Source organism: Palaemon carinicauda, chromosome 10 (assembly GCF_036898095.1).
Source record: "Palaemon carinicauda isolate YSFRI2023 chromosome 10, ASM3689809v2, whole genome shotgun sequence".
Lineage (NCBI taxonomy): Eukaryota > Metazoa > Arthropoda > Malacostraca > Decapoda > Palaemonidae > Palaemon > Palaemon carinicauda.
Genome location: NC_090734.1, coordinates 120,299,986 through 120,326,904, shown reverse-complemented (window position 1 = coordinate 120,326,904; position 26,919 = coordinate 120,299,986). Strand labels below are relative to the sequence as shown.

Sequence of the window (26,919 nt, the reverse complement as noted above, 5' to 3'; positions counted from 1 at the left end):
AGAGGGTGATGATCCTATAGAAGAGCGCTGATGAACAGGAGAGCGCTGACGATCAGAAGAGCGCTGACGAACAGGAGAGCGCTGACGAGCAGGAGAGCGCCTGTGCGCTAACACTGCAGAGGGGCGAGCAGGGGAACGCTGGCGCGCTGAGCGCTCTTCAGGAACAACAGGATGAAGGATGTCCTCAGGAGAGCGCTGGCGAGAAGGAGGGCGAACATCAGGAGAGCGCCGGCGAACAGGTGAGCGCTGACGAGCAGGAGAACATTGACATGCAGGAGAGCGCACTGACGAGCAGGAGAGCGCGCTGACGAGCAGGAGAGCGCCTGTGCGCTAACGCTGCACGTATAAGGGAAGAATCCCTTTGACCCGAAGGGACCGTTGACGAGGTCCCCAGAAGGTGAAGTTCTAGCAGGAGTAGGAGACCGATCCCCAGAGAGGTCTAAAGAAGCTGGAGCTGTAGGCTGAATACGACGAGGAGAGTCCCCTTCGGAAGAAGATGATCCAAAAAGGCGCCTCTAAACACCCTTATAAGGGGATGGGAGGCCCTTGCGACGCAGCGGACGGTGAGCCTTATGGCGAAGGCGGCCATGTGGAAGATCATCAGGACCATCAGTCCTCCGAAGGGGAATCTCAGTCAAGGCACTCCCCTTAGAGGGAAGCTGGACAGCAGACGAGACCGTAGGACTCCCCTCCCCCTTCGAAGGATGTACGGAAGGGGTAGGAGAGCCGTCAGCACCAACATCCTCAACTGCACCTGCAGAGGATTGCCCCGCCCCGTCGGAGACCTCTGCCACCACGACGTCGACGATAGACAGAGGGTCTACTTCTGCTATCAATGGCGACTGCTTAACGGCGGCCCCCAACTGGACAAGGTCAATCAGGGCCACCCTGGAGGGCAAGCCCTTAAGCCCCAGGGAAGCCCAAATCTGTAAAAGATCATCATTAGACAGTGATTCATCAATAACCTCCCCCGGAGGAGGAGGGGGAACCGCCCCGCTATGGGAGGCGACGCCCTCTCCCCCCACCCAAGGTCGGGAAACAGAACTAGGGCCTGCGCTACCACTCGGCCGACTCTCCTTAGGAGCCGAACGAGGGGGAGCTTCGGAGGAGGTTTGGGCGACGAAAGAAGAGTCCCAAGAACCTTCCTCCTTCAAGGCAACCCCAGAAAGAGAACGGTCTCTCTTGGACTTCTTCTTACGCCGGCGGCCAAACCTCTCCCACTGGGAGGCAGACCACTCCCTGCACTCACTACACATGTTTTCCTGGTCACACCGTCGGCCTCGACACTGCGGGCAAAGGATGTGAGGATCCGTATCCGTGGCCGATATAAAGGTACCACAAGGGCGGCCGGCAATACCAGGGCACGTACGCATAGCAATAACAAAGGTGGTCAACTTCAAACACACACACACGCTGTAGAGAAAAAGCAGAAAAAAGATTAAAGGCTGTCAACGAGGACGATGGACAGACACATCAGTTCATCGCCGGAGCCAAAAGTGAAGTGAAGCAAATCACCGGTGTGTGGGAGGGGGAGGGGTAGCAAGCTACCCTTCCCCTACCCCCCGCTAACTAGCGCGGGGGTAATTAACCCTCGTTAAAAATTATTGGCTCGTCATTTCAGCTACGCTAAAAGGTAAACCCAATGTAAATAGCGTGGTTTGTATTTCAGTTACGGAACAACTAATTTTTTATTGTGAATTAATAATTTGTAAACATTTCTAATATTAGGGCTGCAATTTCTCCTTTAAATAACATTACAAACCTTTAAAAATTAGCGTATATAAGTATTTATGGACATGGAGGCTGAATGGTATCTCTCTCGAAAGTATGTTGCACGACCAGATTAAAATTCTTAGCATAAATGAAAAGTTCAGTGGAACACATCGAGTGAATTTCTTTTACTGTACCTATGTTAGACATTTTTTTTGATTTACTAGGATTTTGGTTTGGAAGCATTCGCCTGGAATGGATTATACTTTTATACCAAGGTACCACTGTACAGTATATATAATTTGTTCCTACACGATTACAAACCTTCAGCCTTTAATTAGGGGAAGATTCTAGTACAGTTTGAACTCAGCCATTTTATTTTTAAAGAAGTGTCAACTGATTTCAGTAGTTACCGGCTGGTAGTGGGAATGCTCCACCACCTACTAACACAGATGTGCTGTCAGCGCTCATACAAACTTCGCTTTAACTAACTCTCTTTTTCTTTATCAGATTGAATGTGTATGGATGATGCTGAAGGCAGACATAAGAACCTTCCCAGAAGTGTCGAATAAATGTAGAACTTTCATGAGTGGTAGAGAAGTGGTTCCTCATTCATTGTACCCTTCCTGCCAGTTTAAATTTCCCTATGAGGAATGTAGCGAATAGTCGCCCTCCCAGAGACAAGTGTACGGCAGGAGGAGAAAGCAGAAGGCTAAATGCAATTCTTCTCCCTCAAACTCATCCTTGAGGTCGAAGACAGCAACTAAACATATCTTTCAGCCCCTGGTACTCTGCCCTCTAACCCTTCACCATCTGTCTCTACGGAAGGACAGGTGAGCCTCTCCTTACAAGGATACTAACAATGACTTGCAGTTGATGATGTTATGATATGCCTTTGAACTTCCCTTGGAGTAAAGGATACACCATCCAAAGAAGGGCTAGCTTTAGCACTTAATCCCACGAAACAAGTTGTAACAACTTAAAACGATTTTAAACTTCAACCTGATCTCAAGCAGCTGGCTAATATTCCACCCTCAAGTCAGACTTCACTGTTTGTCTTACACCCTACGGGGTTGACAAGGGATTTGGTTTCAGAAGTACCTGTAACTAGCTATTCTTCCACAAGATATACCACAGCCTGCCCTTTTATGGTACACGAACTTGTTCTCACAAGTCTATAGAGCAGCGTGTGCCATCAACTTCTGTTACATGTTCTTAAGAGCAACACAATTCTGAGAGCCCAAAATTTCTGGGCTCAGACTCATAGTTTACAGATGATTGGGATGCCGTGAGCACACTTTCGCCCTCAAGAATGTCGGAACATCTTGCCTCACCTAACCTAGTAGGTGCTATACTCGCACTACATCAGTGCACTTAGTAAACATAAAGACCAGACTTTGGGCTAGCGCTTGTCTTAGGCACGCACAACAACAGCACTCCAGCCTATGGCACACACAACAACAACGCACTTTTCTATGGTATGGCCAACATAAGTGCGCATTCTTTTGGAGACAAGCGATCCTTTGGACCCCATGCCAACGGAATAAACCTGATTCAATAGTTCGACGACTGGATGATACTAGCAACATCAAATTCCTAACTTTGTCATGATCGGGATAGACTGCTCTCGTTTTGTAATGATCTGCGGATTGCGATGAATCTAGAGAAGTTAGAAGTCCAAGCTTTCCCCAAAGCAAAGAATGATGTATAGGAGCATGAATAAAGATATGATAGCAAGAAAGATTTTCCCATCTAAGGAAAACCATTTCAAGAAAGTGGCTCAGCCTTTCTTTAGAAAACTCACAGCTACCATCCCTACAATGGCAGCAACTTCTAGGCCATTAGACATCCCTAGAGAGACTGGTCCCTTAAAGTATTCTTCATCTAAGACCAGTCCAATAGTAACTAAAAAGTCACTGGCCCCAAACCACAAACCCTCCCTAGATCTTGGTGCCAACAGAGTAAGACACCAAACTCAGATCTGCTTTGGTAGCTAGATGAGGAGAACCTGTTTCAGGACTCTCCATTAAAATAGTTTCCTCCAGACTTCCTCCAGTTTAGAGATGCATTTAAGAAAGGATGGGGAGCCCATCCCAAGGGCCAACTAACATCAGATCAATGGTCCCAAGAGGACAAAAATCTTCTCATCAATGGGCTAGAGTTAAAAGCAGCCTATCTAGCTCTTCAACATTTCCAAGTTCTTTCAGTAGGTTACTCAGTTGTCTTGATGACTGACAATGAAACCGTAGTGGCATACAATATAACAAGAAAGGAGGCACAACATCACAGATACTTGGTGAGATGGCAGTGCCAACACACAAGTGGGCAATTCACAATGCAGTAATCCTCTCAGCATGACTCATTCCTGGGAAAAGGAATGTTATAGGGGACATGTTGAGTTAGAAAGGTCAGATAATTGGGTAAGAATGGTTTTTACACCCCCAAGCCACAACAAAGCTCCTGACTAAGTAGGGTTTCAAGACAAACAACATTTTCGCTACAAACCTCAACAGGAAACTGGCCGTTTACTGCTCACCAGACCCAGACACAGCAGTCAAAGGTGCGTTACAACATCCATGAAACGGCCTCGACGTACATGCTTTTCCTCCATTTGCCCTTCTCCGAAGGGTTACGAAGCACCTGCATCCAAAGATCTGAAGTTGACACTAGTAGCTCCAAAGTGGCCTCAAGCAGAATGGTACACTGACCTGCATCTGCTAGTAGAATTTCTGACAGAACTTCCCCAGTGGCCAAACCTGCTCCATTAACTCTACTTAGTTTCCACAAATCAGTTTCAAATCTCTATCTCTTCACGGGTGGAGGTTATCCAGAATCTCTCCAAGAAAGAGGCTTTTTGAGCGAGACACCGAAAGACATGTATCAGTACCTCAAGAAATGCTCATTGACATGTATTGAGCTAAGTGGGTCATCTTCTGTGCCCGATGTCATCAAAGGAATACTTCTACTGTCAGAGGCTCTATTCCACTAGTGGCAGACTTTTTTGCTTACTACAGAATAAAAAACACCTCTCGCTATCAGCGGTGAAAGGATATTGTTTGGCCTTACACCAGGTCCTGAGATTGAGAGGTGTGGATACAGTATTTCCTCATCAGAATTATCCATAACTGTCAGGAGCATGGAGCAGACCTGTCCTTCACGTGAGATTCGACCTTCAGCTTAGGATGTAACCAAGGTGCTACAGTCTCTAAAGAGCTCCTTACAAACTGTTGAGGCAAGCCTCAGATAGGGACCTTGCCCTGAAGGCGTTTCTACTCGCCTGGTTTTATCAAAGCGAGTAGGCAAGTTACATGGGCTCTCATATTCATTCTCTCACTTGGAACATTGGAGGCAGGTCTTTTTATCATTTGTTCCTGACACTATAGCAAAGACTCAGAATCCATCAATCCTGGATTCTAGATTTTATTCTTTTAAATTATCCTCTCTTAGGGAAGTACCCAATGCTCTGGATGAGTTACTTTTGTGTCCTGTAAGGGCACCAAGGAACTACCTCAAAAGAACACCAACTGTCAGACACAGGTTACAAAACCTTTTTGTAAGCACTGGCATAGTGAAAAATTACGTCAACAAGATTACAATCTCATTTTGGCTGAGAGACTATTAACAGTGTGTTAAGGCCTAGGTACCCCAAGAATATCAGAATAAGTTAAGGTGCATGCCCATGAGACCAGAGTTGGTAAAACTCTCGCCTTCAAGATGAATTTCTTGTAGGCTCAAGTTTTAGATGCTCATTATTTGATGGAATGCACTCACAGGTCGTTAGGCCCTTTTTCACTTGGACTTGTAATTGCTGCTCAGCAAGTGGTGTAGTGACCCTAGCTCTTTTACAGGACCAAAAGTATCAAGTATAAGATAGCAGTGGCAATGTAATTCTAGGTTGAGAATGAGAGTACCTGGCTCCCATTTCCTCTTTTCTTTCCCTCTCTTGGAGTATAGTTGTTGGAATCCTATATAGCTGCAGATATCAATACAGGTAAGCATCACCTTAACCTTTTCTATTTTACTAAATAGAAGGGTTGATTCCACCATTATCCTTATGAGGGGGGATGGATATCTTCAGGCAAACTCACCATATGTTTATGCCTTAAGTCACAGACTGATTAGTGCAAAGAAAACAAGATATGCTTTGCAACAGCCTTGTTTTCCTGAGCCATGAACCTGAATGTACATTCAACCCTGGTTCATAAGTTGTCTAGGATATGATTCCCTGTACCTTCTCAGATCCGAGATCAGCAATCCCAGAATGTTATCCTGCCAGTTTGGTAAATGAACTTCTGCCCACCAAAGGATGAGCCTCTTAATTAAAGGACAAAGGTTTGTATTCGAGAAATGACAAATCACAAATTTCAAAAGTCATTTATATTTTTCCTAACTATACAAATCTGAGTCTGTTGACTTTCCGCCATCACCTCCCCCAAAAGTCCCAGAAGCAGTCTCAGAGATTATTCATTGTACTGGCAAGGGGGTAGGGCTTCCCAGCTACTGGCTGGTAACTAAATCTGAATTAAAGGACTGAGTTTTGTGTAGTTAGGAAAATAAAGATTACTTTTAAAATTTGTGATGTTTCATACAAAATCCTAACAGAAAGATTTTGGCCAATACCTAAAACCTATCATACTTACTGCATCCCAGTAGGAGGGATGTTGATGCGGATGATCAGATGACATAGCTTCATCCCCCTTGTCACTACATTTAGGAAAATGGTGGATAATCCATGCCACTAGCTGTCCTAGAACCAAACCACCTGTAAGTTAAAACAAGAAAATTTGTCTTGAGATGAAATACAATTATGATGAAGCAAATATCTAAAATTTCATTTTAATAAATATAGAAATTATGTGATATACAATCTTTCAACTTACATAACATAAAAAAATATCTTTATGATAGAGTATTACCTGGCTTTTTGTCAATGAAAAGAATTTCTATAAGGCTCAAAACTAGCTCCATTTTGGAAAGGAGCTGAGCACATTCTAGCAACTCCTCTTCTCCCTTCTGGCCATTTTCGGTCTCCATGGATTGCACATCTACAGTTATTTCACTGTTGCATGCTTGTATCATGGACCTACGAAAAAATGTACCAATTTAATGTATTACCAAGTCCTATTACTTGAATATCTTGGCTATTAGTCATTTTTCCAGGTTAGGCTTATTGATGTTACCCACAATAGTGAATAAAGTTTTAGCAACTAGAAATAAAACCATAGTTCAAATGAACTTCATTAAACTGTAATCCTAATTCTGAGCAACAATAAAAATATTGTATTTTCTAGACCAACAATACAAATTCTTGAGAGGGACAATTTCCCTAAAAACCATAGCTCACATTGTGTTAAGTATCTTATGCTATCTAAAAAAAAATGCCTCTCCTAGACATCCTATCACCAACACCATGTCTTTTGCTTCCAGTCTTGAACACTTTCTTCCCAATCTTAAGCTAAATACTCTGATGGGTTGCACTACGGTAAGAAGTAAAACTTAGGAGGTTGGACAACAAAATGGAAGAAAGGATATGGAAACAGAAGTTCTGAGTTTCTGTATAAAGCTAATAAGTGTTCAGTCAGGGGCCAAAAGAATGCTATAAACACCTTTAATACCTACAGTGCACCACTTGAGGTTCACTGATGGCACTAGCCCCAACAGAGTTACATGTTCCAATGATACTAGAATAAAATAGCATATTTTAGTGGGCATACAGCATCCTTCACCTTGGTTTTTCATAAATAAGCATGTAACTTTTTATACTTACAATTTCATGAATTATTAGGTTTATAGATATACTGTAGTTTGTATCAAAGCTACACATCAAACATTTATATTGAAAATTAGTATTGAAATTAAGTTTGTATTCATGCTACACATCAAACATTTATACTGAAACTTAGTAGTGAAATCAAATTCAGAGATGCACAAATCATTGCAATCCGAATTTAGAAAGCTATTTGGATGAAAACATCTAAAACATCTATGTCTGTACTGTACTTACCTATATTCTCTTGACTTTTTAACAAGGACTGGTATACAGCTGTCTGGTTCCCCCTCAGCAATTGCATTTTGTAATGCAATAAATGTTCCAACAGATTCATTGACTAACTTGCGAGCATGATTTCCCCAGAGCCAGCTAAAAGAGTCAACCTGGTACATTTTAGCTTCATCAGGAAGTCTTGCACATGTCTCTGCAAACCAATTAGGAGAAAATAAATCAATAATGTACAGTGACTATAAGAATGGTTAACATCAATTCTAAGAGAAGAACTTAAGCTGATATCTTTAAAGCTTAATACAGTAACTGTGCACTTGCTGAGATTAAAAGCAATATGCTAATACATAAAAAAAACAGTATATCAAAATTTTGTGAATATGGCTACAGAGTATCCTTACAGATACTTTACAGTATACATAATATAAAGCTCCTGAACTGTAAGCATAAGTGAATTACAGTATTAGTTATTAACAAAATATGGACAGTCACTAAATAGTCCTCACATAATTGGAAATAAAGTTTACCTTCACAAGAATTTTTCTCTAGATGATGTTCAATAAAAATAGCTATGATTTTGACAATACTGTACGGACACTTCAGATAATTTCAGTCTACTCTTTATAACAGTTATAGCCTCTAAAAGATAACTACTAATTTTGTATTACTGTACAATCAAAATATGTTATTTTTATTAATAAAATAAATTTTTGAATATACTTACCCGATAATCATGTAGCTGTCAACTCCGTTGCCCGACAGAATTCTATGGAGGGATACGCCAGCTATCACAATACTAGAAGGGGGTGTATTTACCAGCGCCACCTGTGGCCAGGTACTCAAGTACTTCTTGTTGACACCTCCTCAATTATTCCTCGGTCCACTGGTTCTCTATGGGGAGGAAGGGAGGGTCGATTAAATCATGATTATCGGGTAAGTATATTCAAAAATTTATTTTATTAATAAAAATAACATTTTTCAATATTAAACTTACCCGATAATCATGTAGCTGATTCACACCCAGGGGGGTGGGTGAAAAACCAGTGTACAAGACTAAAGGATAGCTAAGTATCCCGTATTTCATATAATCAGTTATCCACAATAACAATGAAATAATAAGTACCTGGTAAGGAAGTCGACTTGAACCGTTACTCTGCCTTTAATAAGATCGTCTTCCTTACTGAGCGCAGCGTTCCTCTTGGGAGGCTGAATCAACTCAAAGGTGCTAAAGTATACAGGGCTGCAACCCATACTAAAGGACCTCATCACAACCTTTAACCTTGGCGCTTCTCAAGAAAGAATTGACCACCCGCCAAATCAACAAGGATGTGGAAGGCTTCTTAGCCGACCGTACAACCCATAAAAAGTATTCAAGAGAAAGGTTAAAAAGTTATGGGATTATGGGAATGTAGTGGCTGAGCCCTCGCCTACTACTGCATTCGTTGCTACGAATGGACCCAGGGTGTAGCAGTACTCGTAAAGAGACTGGACATCTTTGAGATAGCATGATGCGAACACTGACTTGCTTCTCCAATAGGTTGCATCCATAACACTCTGCAGAGAACGGTTCTGTTTGAAGGCCACTGAAGTAGCCACAGCTCTCACTTCATGTGTCCTTACCTTCAGCAAAGCAAGGTCTTCTTCCTTCAGATGAGAATTTGCTTCTCTAATCAGAAGCCTGATGTAGTAAGAAACTGAGTTCTTAGACATTGGTAGAGAAGGCTTCTTGATAGCACACCATAAGGCTTCTGATTGTCCTCGTAATGGTTTTGACCTTCTTAGATAGTACTTAAGAGCTCTAACTGGGCAAAGTACTCTCTCCAGTTCGTTCCCCACCATGTTGGACAGGCTTGGGATCTCGAACGACTTAGGCCAAGGACGGGAAGGAAGCTCGTTTTTAGCCAAAAAACCGAGCTGCAAGGAACATGTAGCCGTTTCAGATGTGAAACCTATGTTCCTGCTGAAGGCGTGGATCTCACTTACTCTTTTACCTGTTGCTAAGCACACGAGGAAAAGAGTTTTTAATGTGAGGTCCTTAAAAGAGGCTGATTGGAGCGGTTCAAATCCTGATGACATTAGGAACCTTAGGACCACGTCTAGATTCCAGCCTGGAGTGGACAACCGACGTTCCTTTGAGGTCTCAAAAGACCTAAGGAGGTCCTGTAGATCTTTGTTGGAGGAAAGATCCAAGCCTCTGTGGCGGAAAACCGCTGCCAACATACTTCTGTAACCCTTGATCGTAGGAGCTGATAGGGATCTTACGTTCCTTAGATGTAACAGGAAGTCAGCAATCTGGGTTACAGTGGTACTGGTTGAGGAAACTGCATTGGCCTTGCACCAGCTTCGGAAGACTTCCCATTAAGACTGATAGACTCTGAGAGTGGATGTCGTCCTTGCTCTGGCAATCGCTCTGGCTGCCTCCTTCGAAAAGCCTCTAGCTCTTGAGAGTCTTTCGATAGTCTGAAGGCAGTCAGACGAAGAGCGTGGAGGTTTGGGTGTACCTTCTTTACGTGAGGTTGACGCAGAAGGTCCACTCTAGGAGGAAGAGTCCTGGGAACGTCGACCAGCCATTGCAGTACCTCGGTGAACCATTCTCTCGCGGGCCAGAGGGGAGCAACCAACGTCAGCCGTGTCCCTTTGTGAGAGGCGAACTTCTGAAGTACCCTGTTGACAATCTTGAACGGCGGGAATGCATACAGGTCGAGATGGGACCAATCCAGCAGAAAGGCATCCACGCGAACTGCTGCTGGGTCTGGAATCGGAGAACAAAACAAGAGGAGCCTCTTGGTCATCGAGGTAGCGAATAGATCTATGGTTGGCTGACCCCACAGGGCCCAAAGTCTGCTGCAAACATTCTTGTGAAGGGTCCACTCTGTGGGGAAGACCTGACCCTTCCGGCTGAGGCGATCTGCCATGACATTCATATCGCCCTGAATGAGCCTCGTTACCAGCGTGAGCTTTCGATCTTTTGACCAAATGAGGAGGTCCCTTGCGATCTCGAACAACTTCCTCGAATGAGTCCCTCCCTGCTTGGAGATGTAAGCCAAGGCTGTGGTGTAGTCGGAGTTCACCTACACCACCTTGTTAAGCTGGAGGGACTTGAAGTTTATCAAGGCCAGATGAACTGCCAACAACTCCTTGCAATAGATGTGAAGTGTCCTTTGCTCCTGATTCCATGTTCCCGAGCATTCCTGTCCGTCCAGTGTCGCACCCCAGCCCGTGTCCGATGCGTCCGAGAAGAGACGGTGGTCGGGGGTCTGAACAGCCAATGGTAGACCTTCCTTGAGAAGAATGCTGTTCTTCCACCACGTTAGAGTAGACCACATCTCTTCGGAAACAGGAACTGAACCCGTCTCTAGCGTCATGTCCTTTATCCAGTGAGCAGCTAGATGATACTGAAGGGGGCGGAGGTGGAGTCTCCCTAACTCGATGAACAGGGCCAGCGATGAAAGTGTCCCTGTTAGACTCATCCACTGCCTGACTAAGCATCGGTTCCTTCTCAGCATGCTCTGGATGCATTCTAGGGCTTGGAAGATCCTTGGGGCCGACGGACAAGTCCGAAAAGCTCGACTCTGAAGATCCATACCCAAGGAGACAATGGTCTGGGATGGAACGAGCTGAGACTCCTCAAAATTGACCAGGAGGCCCAGTTCCTTGGTCAGATCCATAGTCCATTTGAAAATCTCCAGACAGCGACGACTTGTGGGAGCTCTTAAAAGCCAGTCGTCTGACGGAGCCGGACACAAGATCATGATACTGCTGCACAGTCTGTAAACTGTCAATCATGGGCAAGCGAGGAAGTACAGTGACAACCCGAATCTGTCTAGACTGTCTGGGTCATACAGACAACTCCTTAACGGGTTGCTGAGGTTGCCGCACTGCGTCACAACAAGTCCCTTCTGTTGGTTGTTGAACGTCTTCCCCGTGACACATTGACTCCGTAAACAAAAAATTCTCTAACAAGGACTAAGCTTGGACTGCATGTCATGCAACACAGCTCAAGGTCTATGGGAGCAGGTGTGGTAACAGACGGGATTAGCGGCTGAAGTGGAACCATTACCTTCCCTGTAAGCATGTTATGCTTAAATAAAAGTCCATAAGAGGTTATGCAGCTAAAGGCTCCCTCCAAATGACAGAGTCCTCAAGGGAATATCAGAAGGAGGGAGAAAAGAACTTTCTCATCTACAGGGACCTTATCCTAGAAAAGCTAAGTTCTCTGAGTGAGGGTTCACTGGTGCAAAAGCAGCAGACTAGAAGGCAACGTTATGAAACTGCTTGACAGTCTAGTGAGTTGGCAACAACCCAAGATGTGTTGAGAAGCATGCGGTAAGGTATGCAGAGCATGATGTATGCAGAGTATGCTGTATGCAGAGCATGCTGTATGTAGAGCATGTTGTATGCAGAGCATGCTGAATGCAGAGCATGCTGTATGCAGAGCATGTTGTATGCAGAGCATGCTGAAAGCAGAGCATGCTGTATGCTGAGCATGTAGTAAGCAGAGCCTGCTGTAAGCAGAGCCTGCTGTAAGGAAAGCAGAGCGGGTGCATGGCGTTTAACATTTCTCAGAAATTCCATGACCAGTGCTAGAGTGCTTTATGCATGCTTGCATGGGGTTTAAACCATGGTATGAAAATGGAGGTAAGGTATGCTGAACAGCAGAGTCAGAACGAGCTGGAACAACAATAGTTGTGGTTTCCTCTTCAAGACTCCGATGAGGGAACACCTGAGGCTCAGTCTGCAAAGGCTGAATAAAAGACAAGCAGAAGGAAGGCGCATGGGTGGAGGAGGCTGACTCCTAGCATGAGTGGTTGAACCCAAGGGTTGCGCTTGCTGAGCGGTTGGCGGAAGCGGAGTAGCAAGTTCCAGTTCCTGTGGTGTGAGCGGAGCGCGATGAGGAAGAGGCTGCGCAGAACAAGGTAAATGTTTCGCAAGCTGAGGCTCCTGAGGCGCAAGGCTAAGGTGTTGTGGTGCTTGCCTTGTGGAGGGTTGAGCTCGCTGCAGCGAGAGCTGAGGAGACTGACTCATGGACGGGAGAGGTTGTTGTACCTCAACCGAGTGTTGCATCACTGGTGGAGCAGCAAGTGGAGGCGGAGGAAGAGAGGTATAATCCTCCTGATCCCAATGTAAAGGTTGCCTTAAGGAAGGCGGAGGCTGAACACCACAGGGAACAGCAAACTCAGCACGTGGCTCAACATCGTACGCCTGGCAGGTGGAACTGCTGGCAGGTGGTACTGCGATCAGGCGGAGCGAGTGTAGGTGGAGGGAGTGTAGGCGGAGGCGGAGGAGCAACACTCTCAGCCCGACACTCACGCATCAAGTCCGAAAGCTGTGCTTGCATGGACTGTAGTAGAGTCCACAACATCGTACGCCTGGCAGATGGTACTGTGATCAGGCGGAGCGAGTGTAGGTGGAGGGAGTGTAGGCGGAGGCGGAGGAGCAACACTCTCAGCCCGACACTCACGCATCAAGTCCGAAAGCTGTGCTTGCATGGACTGTAGTAGAGTTCACAACATCGTACGCCTGGCAGGTGGTACTGTGATCAGGCGGAGCGATCATAGGCGGGGGGGGGGAGTGTAGGCGGAGGCGGAGGCGCAACACTCTCAGCCCGACACTCACGCATCAAGACCGAAAGTTGTGACTGTATGGACTGCAGTAGAGTTAACTTGGGGTCGGCAGACACTAAGTTCTGCTGAGGTAAAGCCTTAACAGCAGAGATCTGTTGTGGCAGAACCTTAATCCTCTTAGGCGGAGTGTAATCAACTGATGACTGAGGAGAGTCAGAGCTAACCCAATGACTGCATTCGGGTTGTGAACTTTAACTTCGTACGTCTGGCATAGGTCTGGACTTAACGTTTAAGAGGTCTTGAGACCTGAGACCAGCATTACTCTGCCTTTATTTTCTCCCCTAATCTCTTCTGCAGACGAGCAAAATAAGGGCTCAATCGTCTGCGGGTGGGAGTGACGGTCTCGGTAAGACACGCCCACAACCACCGAGAATACTTCTGTGCGCCGATCAAGGCCTGCTGAACCCTTATGCCCTTCGACATTGCTTCTCCCCTGGGCTTGGGAGCTTGCAAGAGGTCCCGGACTGGGAGGACGACTGGCGCGCACAAAAGTACCCTCACGCACTAATCACTTATCACTTTGATTTCTGTTTGCACTTATTTCACTGAACTCGAAACTTTAAGTGGTTTGTACCTGAAATACGCAATTCTATCCTTTCTCAAAGTTAGTAATTGCGAAAACAGAATTACAATGTAACAGAAAAATCTAATGAAAGATAATTCAGTGGTTGGAAAGAGACTAAACACTAGATCACTCTAGAAACGTTTAGTTTCTTCCCCTAAAGAGACTAGGGAGAAGAGCAAAAAACGATAACGACGTTACTCGTAAGCCTGGCAGGCTTGAATGAAACGTTTATCCTCTCTCTCCCTCCGTCTCTAACTCTCTCTCTCTCTCTCTCTCTCTCTCTCTTGACTTAGAACCTGAGAGAAGAGCCCAATCATATATATCGTTAAAACATATTATTGTTAAAGGAAAAAACTGAAAAGTTCCTTTATTAGGATCAAAACCATTAAGTTAAGAAAGAATGAACAAAACGCTAGACACGGTAACTCTTACTGCAACGTGAAACCGTGAACATTCTTTCTCTATCGTAACGATAGAGTGCAAGTTGAACGTTCTGAACGTCAACAACTGCACAGACAAAACAAAACGTTAGTTCAACTTTGAAAACAGTACTAGACTGTCAAAGAAAATCTTTCAAACTCTGTGGCGGAAATAGCATAATATGTTAACAGGTAAAACCGAAATGACGGGCTCAAAGTTATTAACTTCGGTAAAAGACCGCCTACTATTAGGAAGGTCGAATATAAACAAATATAAAAATTAATTTTAATGAGTTTATAATAAAAGGAAGTTAATCGAAGAGGCCTATAAGAGGCGGAGAGATATAAAATAAATCTATAACTTTTGTTAAGCAAAATTAAGAAAGAGAGTCTATACTCTCTTAGACACCAACACTTCCGTCTAAGGGAAGGGTCGGCCAAGAAAGGTGAACGAGAGTTCATACTCTCTCGTCACCATAATTAATCAAATTAATTCCAAAAGCTAACTAAGCTAATATAGAAGTTTCCAGTAAAGCGACAGCCGAAATCAAAGAGAAATACTTCACCAAAGTCGTGAAAATACTCCAAGAACATAAGCGTATCCCAGAACGTCTTGCCGGAAGCACGACAGAGGAATAATTGAGGAGGTGTCAACAAAAAGTACTTGAGTACCTGGCCACAGGTGGCGCTGGTAAATACACCCCCTTCTAGTATTGTGATAGCTGGCGTATCCCTCCATAGAATTCTGTCGGGCAACGGAGTTGACAGCTACATGATTATCGGGTAAGTTTAATATTGAAAAATTATGCATATTCACAACACTTGAAATTAGCAAATGTTAAGTTGTGACACTATAATGCTTTCCAAAAACATAGAAAATCTGTAATATGAAAGTTTTCTCATCTAAATAATATTGTTGCTTTTAAATGAACAGCTGTAAACTATGGTATTTTTTAACTCTTTGTTTAATAAGAATTGGACAATAATTTGATTTTAAACTTGAGAGGGAAAAAAAGATACCTTTATAAAGTTAATGCTCAGGTAAAGTACACTAAAAAAAAAAAAAAATGCAAGTTCCCAAGCCGTTCAAGGGCTTTAACCATACCCAGAGACTAACTAGTGGAGAAAATAATCCAATAAAATCACAAATTTTAAAGTAATTCATATTTTTTTCTAACCATACAAACCTGCGACCTTTAATAGGAGTACAGTATAACATCGGCGAAGGTGATACGGTCGTTACACTTTTAACAAGGTGAACATAGTTGGTCAATGGGCGGCTAGTAAGCCTCGCCCACCCGACAGGCAGAGTAACCCTCAATTTAATCTTTGGCCAATGTGCTTGCTGGGTGGTTGAGGCTGCCGTGCAACTTTAAAGTCTCAAGTTTGTATGGTTAGGAAAATCCAAATTACTCTAAAATTTGTGATTTGTTCATATATACAAAATAAACCCTCAACCTTTAATAGGAGACTTATCCTTAGCATGAAGGAAGTCCCTATTACCAAATCTGGCTTGGTTAACTGATCCAGGAAAATCCAATGAACTTTGGCCCTAAGAGAAGCAAGTCTTAAGTTCTGTCAACCCCTAACACACATGCATAGGAATGAAGGGGGAGTTAGGGTAGGTCCTAACTAATAAATAGGTCAATTTGTCTAGTGTATAGACATTACAGGGTATATGATTAATGAATGTGTATACAATGGGTCCATCGTCCACATTGCTCGAAGGATGGGGGAAATTACTTCAATATAATACCAACGGTAAAGATTAGTCACTCCAGTGAATAACTTACCAGCATCAATCATCTGGTTCACAAACATTATAGCACAACTGCTGCACTCCAAGGGATTGTAAGAAGAAAGGGAGAATTTCCACATTTTTACCTTCCATTCTAGACTTACATTGCAACTACAATCCAGACACAATGCTAACTGTCCTGTGAGGGAACTAGCCTCACTACAACTGTTGAGTGGCTACTACCGGTCTAAGTGAAAAGGTATTCAGGGACCTATGCTTATGTTTCTGAAGGTTGTCTGATGTTTCCAGATGTTGGCCTTCATGACCTGCACCATGGACAGATTCTTCTGGAAAGCTAAAGTTGAGCCAATACTCCTGACTTCATGTGCCCTCACTCTCGAGGGCCCACTACCTTGCATGTCATGCAGAGAGTAGGAGAAATGGTTTCTTGGAGATTGGTCTCCTGACCTTTCCATGGCTTAGAAAAAGTCTCTGGTGCTCAAGTCTGAAGTACTGAGGTCTTTTGAAGTAGCATCTCAGCACCATCACAGGGGCAAAGCAGCAGATCGTTTCCATCTCCAATAACTTCTCTAAGGGAGGTGATGGAGGTTTCGAATGTAGGATCTTGGATTAATGGTTTCAGTTTTTTCCCCTCAAACTATGGGACAAAAAGAAACAATATTCAAAATGACTAATGGTATATGAAATGCAGTGTAACTCTGTCAAGCTTTGCCACGGCTAGGGCGAGCAGGAATATGACAAATTCGTAGGTAATTTGTATTTTTCCTAACTATACAAACCTTAGCTATTTAATATGGGGTCATTACTTTCGGCGTAGCTGAAATGACGAGCCATTAGAATTTTAACGAGGGTTTACTACCCCACCGCTAGTTAGCGGGGGGTAGCTTGCTACCCCCGCCCCCCCTCACACACACACCTGTGCTTGAGCTCACTTTGCTTAGAGGTAGGACTTCAAGGGGGATAGGGCTGGCGGGCAAGTTTCATTAAATAGCTAAGGTTTGTATAGTTAGGAAAAATACAAATTACCTAAGAATTTGTCATTTGTTCAGTAACTGACATACAAACCACGCTATCTAATAGGGTGACTCACCCGTTAGGAAGAGTAGAAAGTCCCGGCCAGTACTGGCTTTTGGCTTTGCCCGGGGACTCAGTATCTGAGTGTGTCAGCACTCAACAATAAGGAGTCCCTGCACCTCGCTAGAACCTTGCTACGCAAGGGCTGCGGCCTACGTAAGCTGTGTGTGAAGGTATGAAGTGTGACTCGTCCTAGGAAGTTGACCTGTAGTCCTTTAGATGGAAACTTTAGGCTAGGACTCTCCCAATACCACCTCGTAAGGGTATGGGGACGTGACAGTATTAGCTTAATACTAGGAACACAAGGAAACATGGTTTATCTGCAGTGGTTTGAGGTCAGCTGTGCAGAGAACCCAGGATGCTGCTTTCCCCAAGAGAGGGGAGGATGAAGAAAAGAATAAGGGCCAGACATACCTTTTCTTTCATGCAGACTAAGACCGGGTAACAATGCCCTCAACCTTCTGCTACTTGTCCATTAAGGAGCCTGAGGTTTTAAACCAGCTGTTGTGCAGCCACCACAGGGCCGATAGAAAACGTATCAAGCCTCCTGTGGGTCACGTCTTGCAGATAGTGGGCAGTGAAGGTTGTCTCACGCTTCCACACTCCAGCTTAGAGCACCTGCATCACTGAGAAGTTTTTCTTGAAGGCCAGGGACATAGCTACGCCCCTGACGTCATGTGCTCTTGGGCGACGTGACGGAGGAGGGTCTGGATTCAGAGACAGGTGGATCACCCTACGAATCCATGCCGGGATGGTGTTCTTGGTAACCCTCCTCTTAGTCCTCCCAGTGCTCACAAACAATGCCTGCACCTGGGGACGTACTGCAGCCGCTCTTTTGAGATATAGCCTCAGACTCCTTACTGGACACAGTAGGAGATGGTCTGGGTCATCTATTACAGAACGAAGACTCAAAATCTGGAAAGAGTCGAAGCGAGGGTCCGGCACCCCCGGATTCTGAGTCTTAGCAATAAACTCAGGGACGAATTTGAATGTTACCTCCCCCCATCCCCTTGAATGGGCGATGTTATAAGAGAGACCATGAAGTTCACTGACTTGCTTGGCCGAAGCCAAGGCTAGTAGGAACACCGTCTTCCAAGTTAGGTGGCGATCTGAAGCCTGGCGTAATGGTTCGTAGGGAGGTCTCTTAAGGGACCTGAGAACTCGAACCACGTTCCATGGAGGAGGTCTCACTTCCGACTGAGGGCAGGTAAGTTCATAACTCTGTATGAGTAGGGAAAGTTCCAGCGAGGAAGAAATGTCTACTCCTTTGAGCCTGAAGGCTAGATTAAAGGCTGAGCGATAGCCTTTCACCGCCAAGACTGAAAGGCGCATTTCTTCTCGCAAATACACAAAGAACTCAGCTATCGCTGGAATAGTGGCACCGAGTGGAGAGATACCCCTTCCACAAAACCAACCACAGAAGACCCTCCACTTTGCCTGGTAGACAGATGCGGATGACTTTTGCAGGTGTCCAGACATCCTGACCGCAACTTGTTGCGAAAATCCTCTCAGCGAGGAGATGCTGGATAGTCTCCAGGCGTGAAGTCGTAGCGTAGCTACAGCTTTGTGGAAGATGTTGGCATGTGGTTGTCTGAGTAGCTCTTGTCGCGGAGGGAGTTCTCTCGGAAGTTCCGTTAGGAGTTGCAGAAGGTCCGGAAACCATTCCGCATGATGCCATAGCAGAACTATAGGGGGCATCGAAAGATTGACCGATATTCTGGTCTTGTTGAGCACCCTCCTCATCAGACAGAAAGGGGGAAAGGCGTACACGTCGATGTTATCCCACCGTTGTTGGAAGGCATCTTGCCAGAGTGCCTTGGGATCCAGGACTGGGGAGCAGTACAGCGGAAGCTTGAAGTTCAGCGCTGTTGCGAACAGATCCACAGTCGGGGAACCCCACAAAGACAGGACTTTGTTGGCTACTAGATGATCCAAAGACCACTCGGTACTCACTATCTGAGACGCTCTGCTCAGACTGTCGGCGAGCACATTCCTCTTGCCTGGAATGAAGCGTGCTGATAGTGGAATCGAGTGGGCTTCGGTCCATCTAAGTATCTACTGCGAAATGGGATAGCTGCTTTGAAAAGGTACCTCCTTGCTTGTTGATGTAAGCCACTACTGTGGTGTTGTCGCTCATCACCACCACAGAGTGACCCGCTAGGTATTGTTGGAACTGTTGAAGGGCCAGGAATACGGCCTTCATTTCTAGCATATTTATATGGAGGCACTTTTCTGATTCTGACCACAGGCCTGAGGTCCTGTATTGCAGAACGTGGGCGTCCGAAAACAGCATCAAATCCGGGGGAGGACAAAAAGATCCACTCCCCTTCGTAGGTTCTCGTCTGTTACCCACCACTGTAGGTCCGTCTGTTCCGCAAGACCCATAGGGATCATGACGTCCGGGGAATGGTAACCTTGATTCCACCGAGACTTGAGTCGCCATTGGAGGGATCTCATCCTGAGGCGATCGTTGGGAACTAGACGAGCCAAAGAAGAGAGGTGACCGAGGAGACGTAACCACGATTGGGCTGGAAGTTCTTCTCGTCTGAGGAAAGGGCTTGTGACCCTCCTCAGCCTTGCTATCCTGTCGTCTGATGGGAAGGCTTTGTGAGATTGGTGTCTATGATCATGCCTAGATATACCAGTCTTTGAGTGGGAAGCAGAGAGGACTTCTCGAGATTTACCATGATCCCCACATCTTGGCAAAGTCCCAGAAGTTTGTCTCAGTGTCGAATAAGGGCTGACTCCGAGTCTGCTAGGATCAGCCAGTCGTCCAGATAAGGGAGGAGACGGATGCCGATCCTGTGTGCCTACAACGATATTAGGGTGAACACTGGTGAAAACCTGTGGTGCTGTGGAGAGACCGAAACACAGCACCTTGAACTGGTAAACCTTATTGTCTAGGCTGAATCTTAAGTACTTCCCTGAAGACGGATGGACTGTGATCTGGAAGTACGCGTCCTTCAGGCCCAGTGTACACATGAAGTCTTGCGGTCTCACTGCAAGTCTGACCATGTCTGCGGTCTCCATGCTGAACGGAGTTTGCTTGACAAACTTGTTCAGAGCTGAGAGGTCGATGACTGGTCTCCAGCCTCCAGACGCCTTCTTTACAAGAAAGAGTCGACTGAAGAAGCCTGGAGACCCGTCGAGGATCTCTTGGAGAGTGCCCTTCTTCAACATGGTCTCGACTTCTGCCCGAAGGGCTTGCCCCCTTGCCGATCCCATGGCAAGGAAGCTCAACGACACTGGATCCGCTGTCAGGGGAGGTAGAGATGTTGTGAACGGGATGCGATATCTCTGACTGATTACGGAAATCGTCCAGGAATCGGCCCCGAGTTCCTGCCACCTGTTCGCGCAACTTTGTAAGCATCCCCCCACTGGTGGACATGCAGGGGGACTGCCAATCCTAGCGTTTGCGGCCTCGGCCGCTCCCCCTAGGATTCTTTCCTCCCCTGGAGGACTTTTTGCCTTTCTTGTCCTTGACAGGAAAGGGCTTAGACACCGTCGTCTTCGATGCAGCTGCCGGTTTTGCGGTCTTGGTAGGACGTGGTTGCTGGGGTGCTGGAGGTTTATAGGGCTTCGATGTTAGAGCCCTATGTAGGAGAGAGTCCTGGTTGGACTTCCTCCACCTCTCAGCCGCCTGCTCCACGTCCTTAGGCTCAAACAAGTCCTTCCCCATAACGGAAGAATTCCTGAGCCTGCTGATCTCGGTATTAGGGACCTTTTGATGGAACCTCTCAGACACCGCATCTCGACGTTTCAAGATGGTGTTGACCCACAAGTTCGAGAATTGGTGGGCTAGAAACTCGATCGTGCGAGTGCCCGAGAGTAAAAAGGTCTCCATAGCCTTCCTGGTACTTTCTTTGGACAAATCCTCTGAACGTAATAGGATGCCTAGAGTCCCTAGCCAGATATCCAGCCACGAAGTGGCCTGCATGGCACACTTAGCCACCTTCTCCTGGCTAAGGATCTCCGTAGCCAAGAACGAGACCTGCCGGTTGGAGAGTCTCTCAAGAGGGACTCCCCTGGTAAGCTCTTCCAAAGAATGGTGAAGGGGAAGAGGTAAACAAGTCTCCTCAACGATGTCAAAGTACCTCCTCCGTTGGATACGAGGAGGTGGGAGGAGTTTGTTGCCGGCACTGGATCGGCTGGAGGAGGCAAGCTCGGAGAGCTGGGCTTCGACCTTGTCTCTGGCACTCTTGACCCCTTGAGACCAGGGCAAAGCCGCACTGGCCTTCGAGGGTTTTTGAGTCCCAAAGACTCGGTCCAAGACCGTGTCTTTACCCTCACGAGGAGGAATATCTGGATCAGCAAACCCATTGAGATTCCTCATAAGGGTCAGAACCTGCCAGAACGCATGTTCTGATTCCTGTAGCTCTCCTCCTGAAGGGCTAGCAGCGAAGTCTCCTGTCCCCAAAGGCTCTTCTTGGGGAGACTCGTGGACGTTTTCCGAGTGCTTGGCTGGCTCCGGTCTAAGCCTTGATAATGACTTCAGCACAGTCTTGGAGTCCTTTGACTCCCTCCTGGGAGGGATGCAGGACTCCAACAACGATGGTGGGAGACTCTTCTCCACCCCTACCCGAGAAGACTTTTCAGCGCGAGGTGGGGTTTCCCTCATTGGTGCGATGGGGGAACGCCTCACCTCACGTGATTCCCCTGAGGACGGGAAGTCTTCGTCCGAAGGGGAGGGAGAGAAAGTCTAGGGGGGTGAGGAGGCCTTCCTCAAGGACTTACGAGGAGTCAGCTTCACCCTTGGAGAAGTTACCACGTTCGAAACTTCTCTCTTCCTCTTCTGGGGAGTAGAAGCTGCCAAGGATTTGTGGCCCAGCTCAGAGAGAACAGGCTTAAAGGCCTGCATGACCGCTCTGACCAGTGTCCCAAACCAAGGCTGCTGGCTGACGGCTGCGGTGTCAGATACTCCCACTATAGGGAAGGGGATCGACCGCCCCAGGAGGAGTTACCAAAGAGGGGTTCGCCTGAAAAGATGATGAAACAGAAGAAAAGTCCCTGGACCTTTCCGGAACCTTCCCCCCTGCCGGCGAGTGCGCTGTTCTGCGCTTGCGGGGGGGGGGGGGGAGAAAACGCGACGATGATGACCTGGCTGCGCGTTGTCCTGTAGCCTCGGGCGTGGGGGGAGGGTTGATGATCGTGCTGGGGAGCGTGCTGGCTCTTGCGCGATGGGAAATGCCCTGGGTCGCGCGCGGGCGACTGTTGGCGCGCGAGAGCGATAGCGAGGGCGAGGGTGCGCGCAGGCGAGCAATGGCGGGCAGGGGCGCGAGCTGGAGAAAGCAGAGGGTGCGCAGAAGGAAGGTTGAGTGCTCACGCGCGAAGGTGAATGTTCGTGCGCGCGCGGGCGCTCAGGATCCGGCCGAAGAGCCCGTGCGGGCGATGATACCGTTGGGCGCGCGCAGGAGACACATCTCTTGCGCGCGCGTGCGCAGAAGTGCACACATCAGGCCGTGGAGATGGGCGTGGGCGCGCGAAGGCGTGCTGGCGAGGGGCGGCGTGCAGGCGGAGAACGATGGCGCGTTGGCGACCGCTGGCAAGTAGGGGAAGAGATTAACTTCCCTACTGCGCCCAGATCAGAAGATCGTGGGCGCGCAGGAGATCACTGGCGCGCAGAGCGCTGGTGCGCAGGAGAGCGCTGGTGCGTAGGTGAGCGCTGGCACGCAGGAGAACGATGGGGCGCAGCAGGTTGAAGGCGCGCAGTAGCGAGCTTTAACAGGAACCTCCTCCGTGGAAGAGCGGCGCGCTGGCGCACAGGTGAGCATTGGCACGCAGGTTAGCGCTGGCGCGTAAGGGACGTATGCACCAACTTGCGCATACGACCTTGTTGCCCCGAAGGGACCGTTGCCTGTTTCACAACAGGATGCATTGGCGCCCACAGCGCGTCAGCAGCCAGGAATGGCGACGGCAGGTCAGCAGGTCTGACGGGTGGAAGGTCGGCGTGTCCTTTGTAAGGACGACCTTCCACCGAAGGAGATCGCGAACGATCTACAGAGAGGTCTAGGGTTGTAGCTGGGAGAGTCGGAGAACGATGGCGAGGTTCCTCTGCGCGGACTGCAGAGACAATGAACCGAAGAGGCGCCTCCTCACATCCTTGTGAGGTGAAGGAAGGCCTCTACGGCGAAGAGGAAGGCGGGCTTTACGCCTTATGCGCTCTCTGGGGGCCGTGGGGTCAGCGGGCTGACCATCAGTAGTCCTTCGAAGAGGAGTCTCTGTGAGTGAACTCCCCCGAGGGGGAGAATCACCGGGAGGAGAGACCGTTGGACTTAGTTCCTCCCTCGAAGGATGAGCAGAGGGAGGAACTAAGCCTTTCAGCTACAACAGGTTGATCAGGAGCAGAGGTCTGAGATACCGCATCGGAAGCCTCTGCCACCACAACGTCGACGATAGACAGAGGATCAACCTCTGCCAAAGTCGGCAATTGTTTGACAGCGGCCCCAACCGGATCACGTCAAACAAGGCTTCCTTGGAGGGCGAACCCTCAAGCCCCAAGGAAGCCCAAAGCTGAAACAAATCATCATTAGACATGTAAAGATTTAAATCCTCCCCCGGGGGAGGAGGAGGAGCTGCCTCGCAATGGGAGGCAACTCCCTCTCCCGAACACCGAGATCGGGCAACAGAACTATGGCCTACGCTACCACTCGACAGTTTCTCGGAAGAAACCGATCAAGCGGGAGCTTCGGAGGAGATTTGGGCCACGGAAGAAGAGCCCTTGGGATTTTCTCCTTTCAAAGAAACCTTCGAAGGAAAAATATCCCATCTGGACTTCTTCTTCCGTCGCCGAGAAAACCTCTCCCACTGGGAGGAAGACCACTCCCTACACTCACCACACTTATTATTTCTATCACAATGCTGGCCCCTACAATAAGGACAAAGGGTGTGAGGGTCCGTATCGACCGTCGACATAAACGTGCCACAAGGGCGGTCGGGTAATCCAGGACACTTTCGCATAATAACAGAGGCCAACTTCACGCACACTTGTAAAAGGAAAAGCAAAAAGCATTAAATGGCTGTCAGGAAGGCGAGGGTGAAAGCGGACATGTCCGACTACCACCCGAGCCAAGAGCAAAGTGAGCTCAAGCACAGGTGTGTGTGTGTGTGTGGGGGGGGGGGGGTAGCAAGCTACCCTCCCTACCTTCCGCTAACTAGCAGTGGGGTAGTAAACCTTCGTTAAAATTCTAATGGTTCGTCATTTCAGCTACGCCGAAAGTAATAACCCCTATTAAATAGCGTGGTTTGTATGTCAGTTACAGAACAAAGAGGAGGTTGGACCACCGGGGTAATACTCTTGGTACCATGACGAGGAGCATCAGCAGGTCGGTGAACCATTCGGTTTGAGGCCACTTGAAAGCCACTAGGGTTATCCTGACATTCAGGGTCTCCAAATCACCATTAATGACCAGGCGAATCAGACACAATGTCGGAAAAATGTAAGCATCAAAGTTACTCCGGTGATGTTGGAATGCGTCCTCCATTGCTGCTACTTGGTCTGTAATTCGAGAACAGTACACTGAAAGCTTATAGTTCAGCTGTGTTGCTAACAGGTCGATCATTGGGGAATTTCAAAGGGCAACAATCTTCTTCGCTACAGTTGGTAGAAGAGACCCCTTTGCCCCTTCTACCTACCATATGCGGCTGCGTGCCGGCTGATACATTCCTCTTGCCTGTAATTCCTCTGGGATAGGGCACTACAGTCGTGTTGTCGTTCATCAAACTCTGATGAAAAGCTTGCAGGGATAAGAGTTCAGCTCACATTTTCATTAAGTTGATGTGCTGACTTTTCTCCTCTTCGGACCACAGTCTCGAGGCAATGTCATCCGTCAGGTGAGCGCCCCACCTCTCCTTCAATGCATTTGTGAGCAGCATCTCTGGAGGAGAGAAGTCTATGAGACTTCCTTGGTGAGATTTTTGTTGTCAAGACACCATTTGAGATCTTCCCTTACCACTGCATTCACCGGAAACAAGAAGTAGGGAGAATTGGAGATGACTAACCAGTGATGCTTCAGACACCACTGTAAAGATCGCTGGTGGAGGTGCCCGTGGGGAACAAGTTTCCCCAATGACGAAATGTGTTCTAGAACAGGGTTTCCCAAAGTGGGCTCCGTGAGTGAGGCTGAGGGGCTCCGGAAGCCCTTTCTTAAAGAGGACCAAATGCTTTATATGGAAAAATTTAATGGCTGCAGACATTTAATTATTGATTTTTTTACTGGAAAGAGATATGATACATAACTACAGGTGTAAAGAGTTTCAGGATGGTTAATGAAAAAGAAAATAAAGAAATAAATTAACAAAAAATGCAACAATTTTTGATTAATCAAAAACAAAATATGGTTGTAAACACGAAAATATAGTAAAATCACAAACAGGAATAACTAATCAACAAGTATAAGCAAATGCTGAGCTCCTCATCCAGGCCACCGAAATTATTTTGTGGAAATTCCACAAAATAACTACAGTATAGTGGCCTTGATGAAAAGTTGCCAATTAGTCCTTTTATAAAGGAGAAAAATAAGAAAAAAATGTTATTTTCCTTAGTAAAATAAATTTTTGAATATACTTACCCGATGATCATATAGCTGTCAGCTCTGCTGCCCGACAGAAAAAACCTACGGGCGGAATACGCCAGCGATCGCTATACAGGTGGGGGTGTACATCAACAGCGCCATCTGTCAAGTAGGTACTCAAGTACTCGATGTCAACAAAGAACCAATTTTCTCCTCTGTCCACTGGGTCTCTATTGGGGAGGAAGGGTGGGTCCTTTAATTTATGATCATCGGGTAAGTATATTCAAAAATTTATTTTACTAAAGAAAATAACATTTTTCAATATTAAACTTACCCGATGATCATATAGCTGATTCACACCCAGGGGGGTGGGTAGAGACCAGCATTACCTGTTGACATTATTATGAGCTATGTATTCCGTATTTCATTTTAGCAGTTATTCAAAATAACAAGCATAAAATAAATAAGTACCTGGTAAGGAAGACGACTTGAACAATTACTCTGCCTTTTTAAGTACGTCTTCCTTACTGAGCCTCGCGATCCTCATAGGATGCTGAGCGACTCCTAGGAGCTGAAGTATGAAGGGTTGCAACCCATACTAAAGGTCCTCATCAAAACCTCTAATCTAGGCGCTTCTCAAGAAATGATTTTGACCACCCGCCAAATCAAGTAGGATGCGAAAGGCTTCTTAGCCTTCCGGACAACCCAAAAATATTTCAAGAGAAAGATTAAAAAGGTTCTGGAATTAAGGAATTGTAGTGGTGGAGCCCCCACCACTACTGCACTCGTTGCTACGAATGGTCCCAGAGTGTAGCAGTTCTCGTGAGGAGACTCGACATTCTTAAGATAAATGACGCGAACACTGATTTGCTTTTCCAATAGGTTGCGTCGAATATACTTTGCAGAGATCTATTTTGTTTAAAGGCCACGGAAGTTGTGACAGCTCTAACTTCGTGTGTCCTTACCTTCAGCCAAGCTTGGTCTTCCTCATTCAGAAGGGAATGAGCTTCTCGTATTAACAGTCTGATAAAATAGGATAAAGAATTCTCTGACATAGGCAAAGATGGATTCTTAACTGAACACCATAAAGCTTCAGACGGGCCTCGTAAAGGTTTTTAAAATAGAACTTAAGAGCTCTTACAGGACATAATACTCTTTCTAGTTCATTTCCAACCATACGATAAGTTTGGAATATCGAACGATATTGGTCAAGGCCGAGAAGGCAGCTCGTGTTTGGCTAGAAAACCAAGTTGTAGAACA

At 46.6% G+C, this 26,919-nt stretch overlaps 1 protein-coding gene across 2 annotated transcripts in view; it reads right to left on the bottom strand.

Annotated features, from left to right (window-relative positions):
- The window catches only part of Nup75 (nuclear pore complex protein Nup75), a 140,610-nt gene that overhangs the window by 59,207 nt on the left and 54,484 nt on the right, over positions 1-26,919 (bottom strand). For both annotated transcript variants that reach the window (XM_068381775.1, XM_068381774.1), the window contains exons 3-5: positions 7,715-7,904; positions 6,627-6,793; positions 6,351-6,472 (exon numbers count right to left, since the gene is read on the bottom strand). In XM_068381775.1, coding sequence (XP_068237876.1) covers positions 6,351-6,472; positions 6,627-6,793; positions 7,715-7,904 — 479 coding nt within the window. The remainder of the gene's footprint in view (positions 1-6,350; positions 6,473-6,626; positions 6,794-7,714; positions 7,905-26,919) is intronic.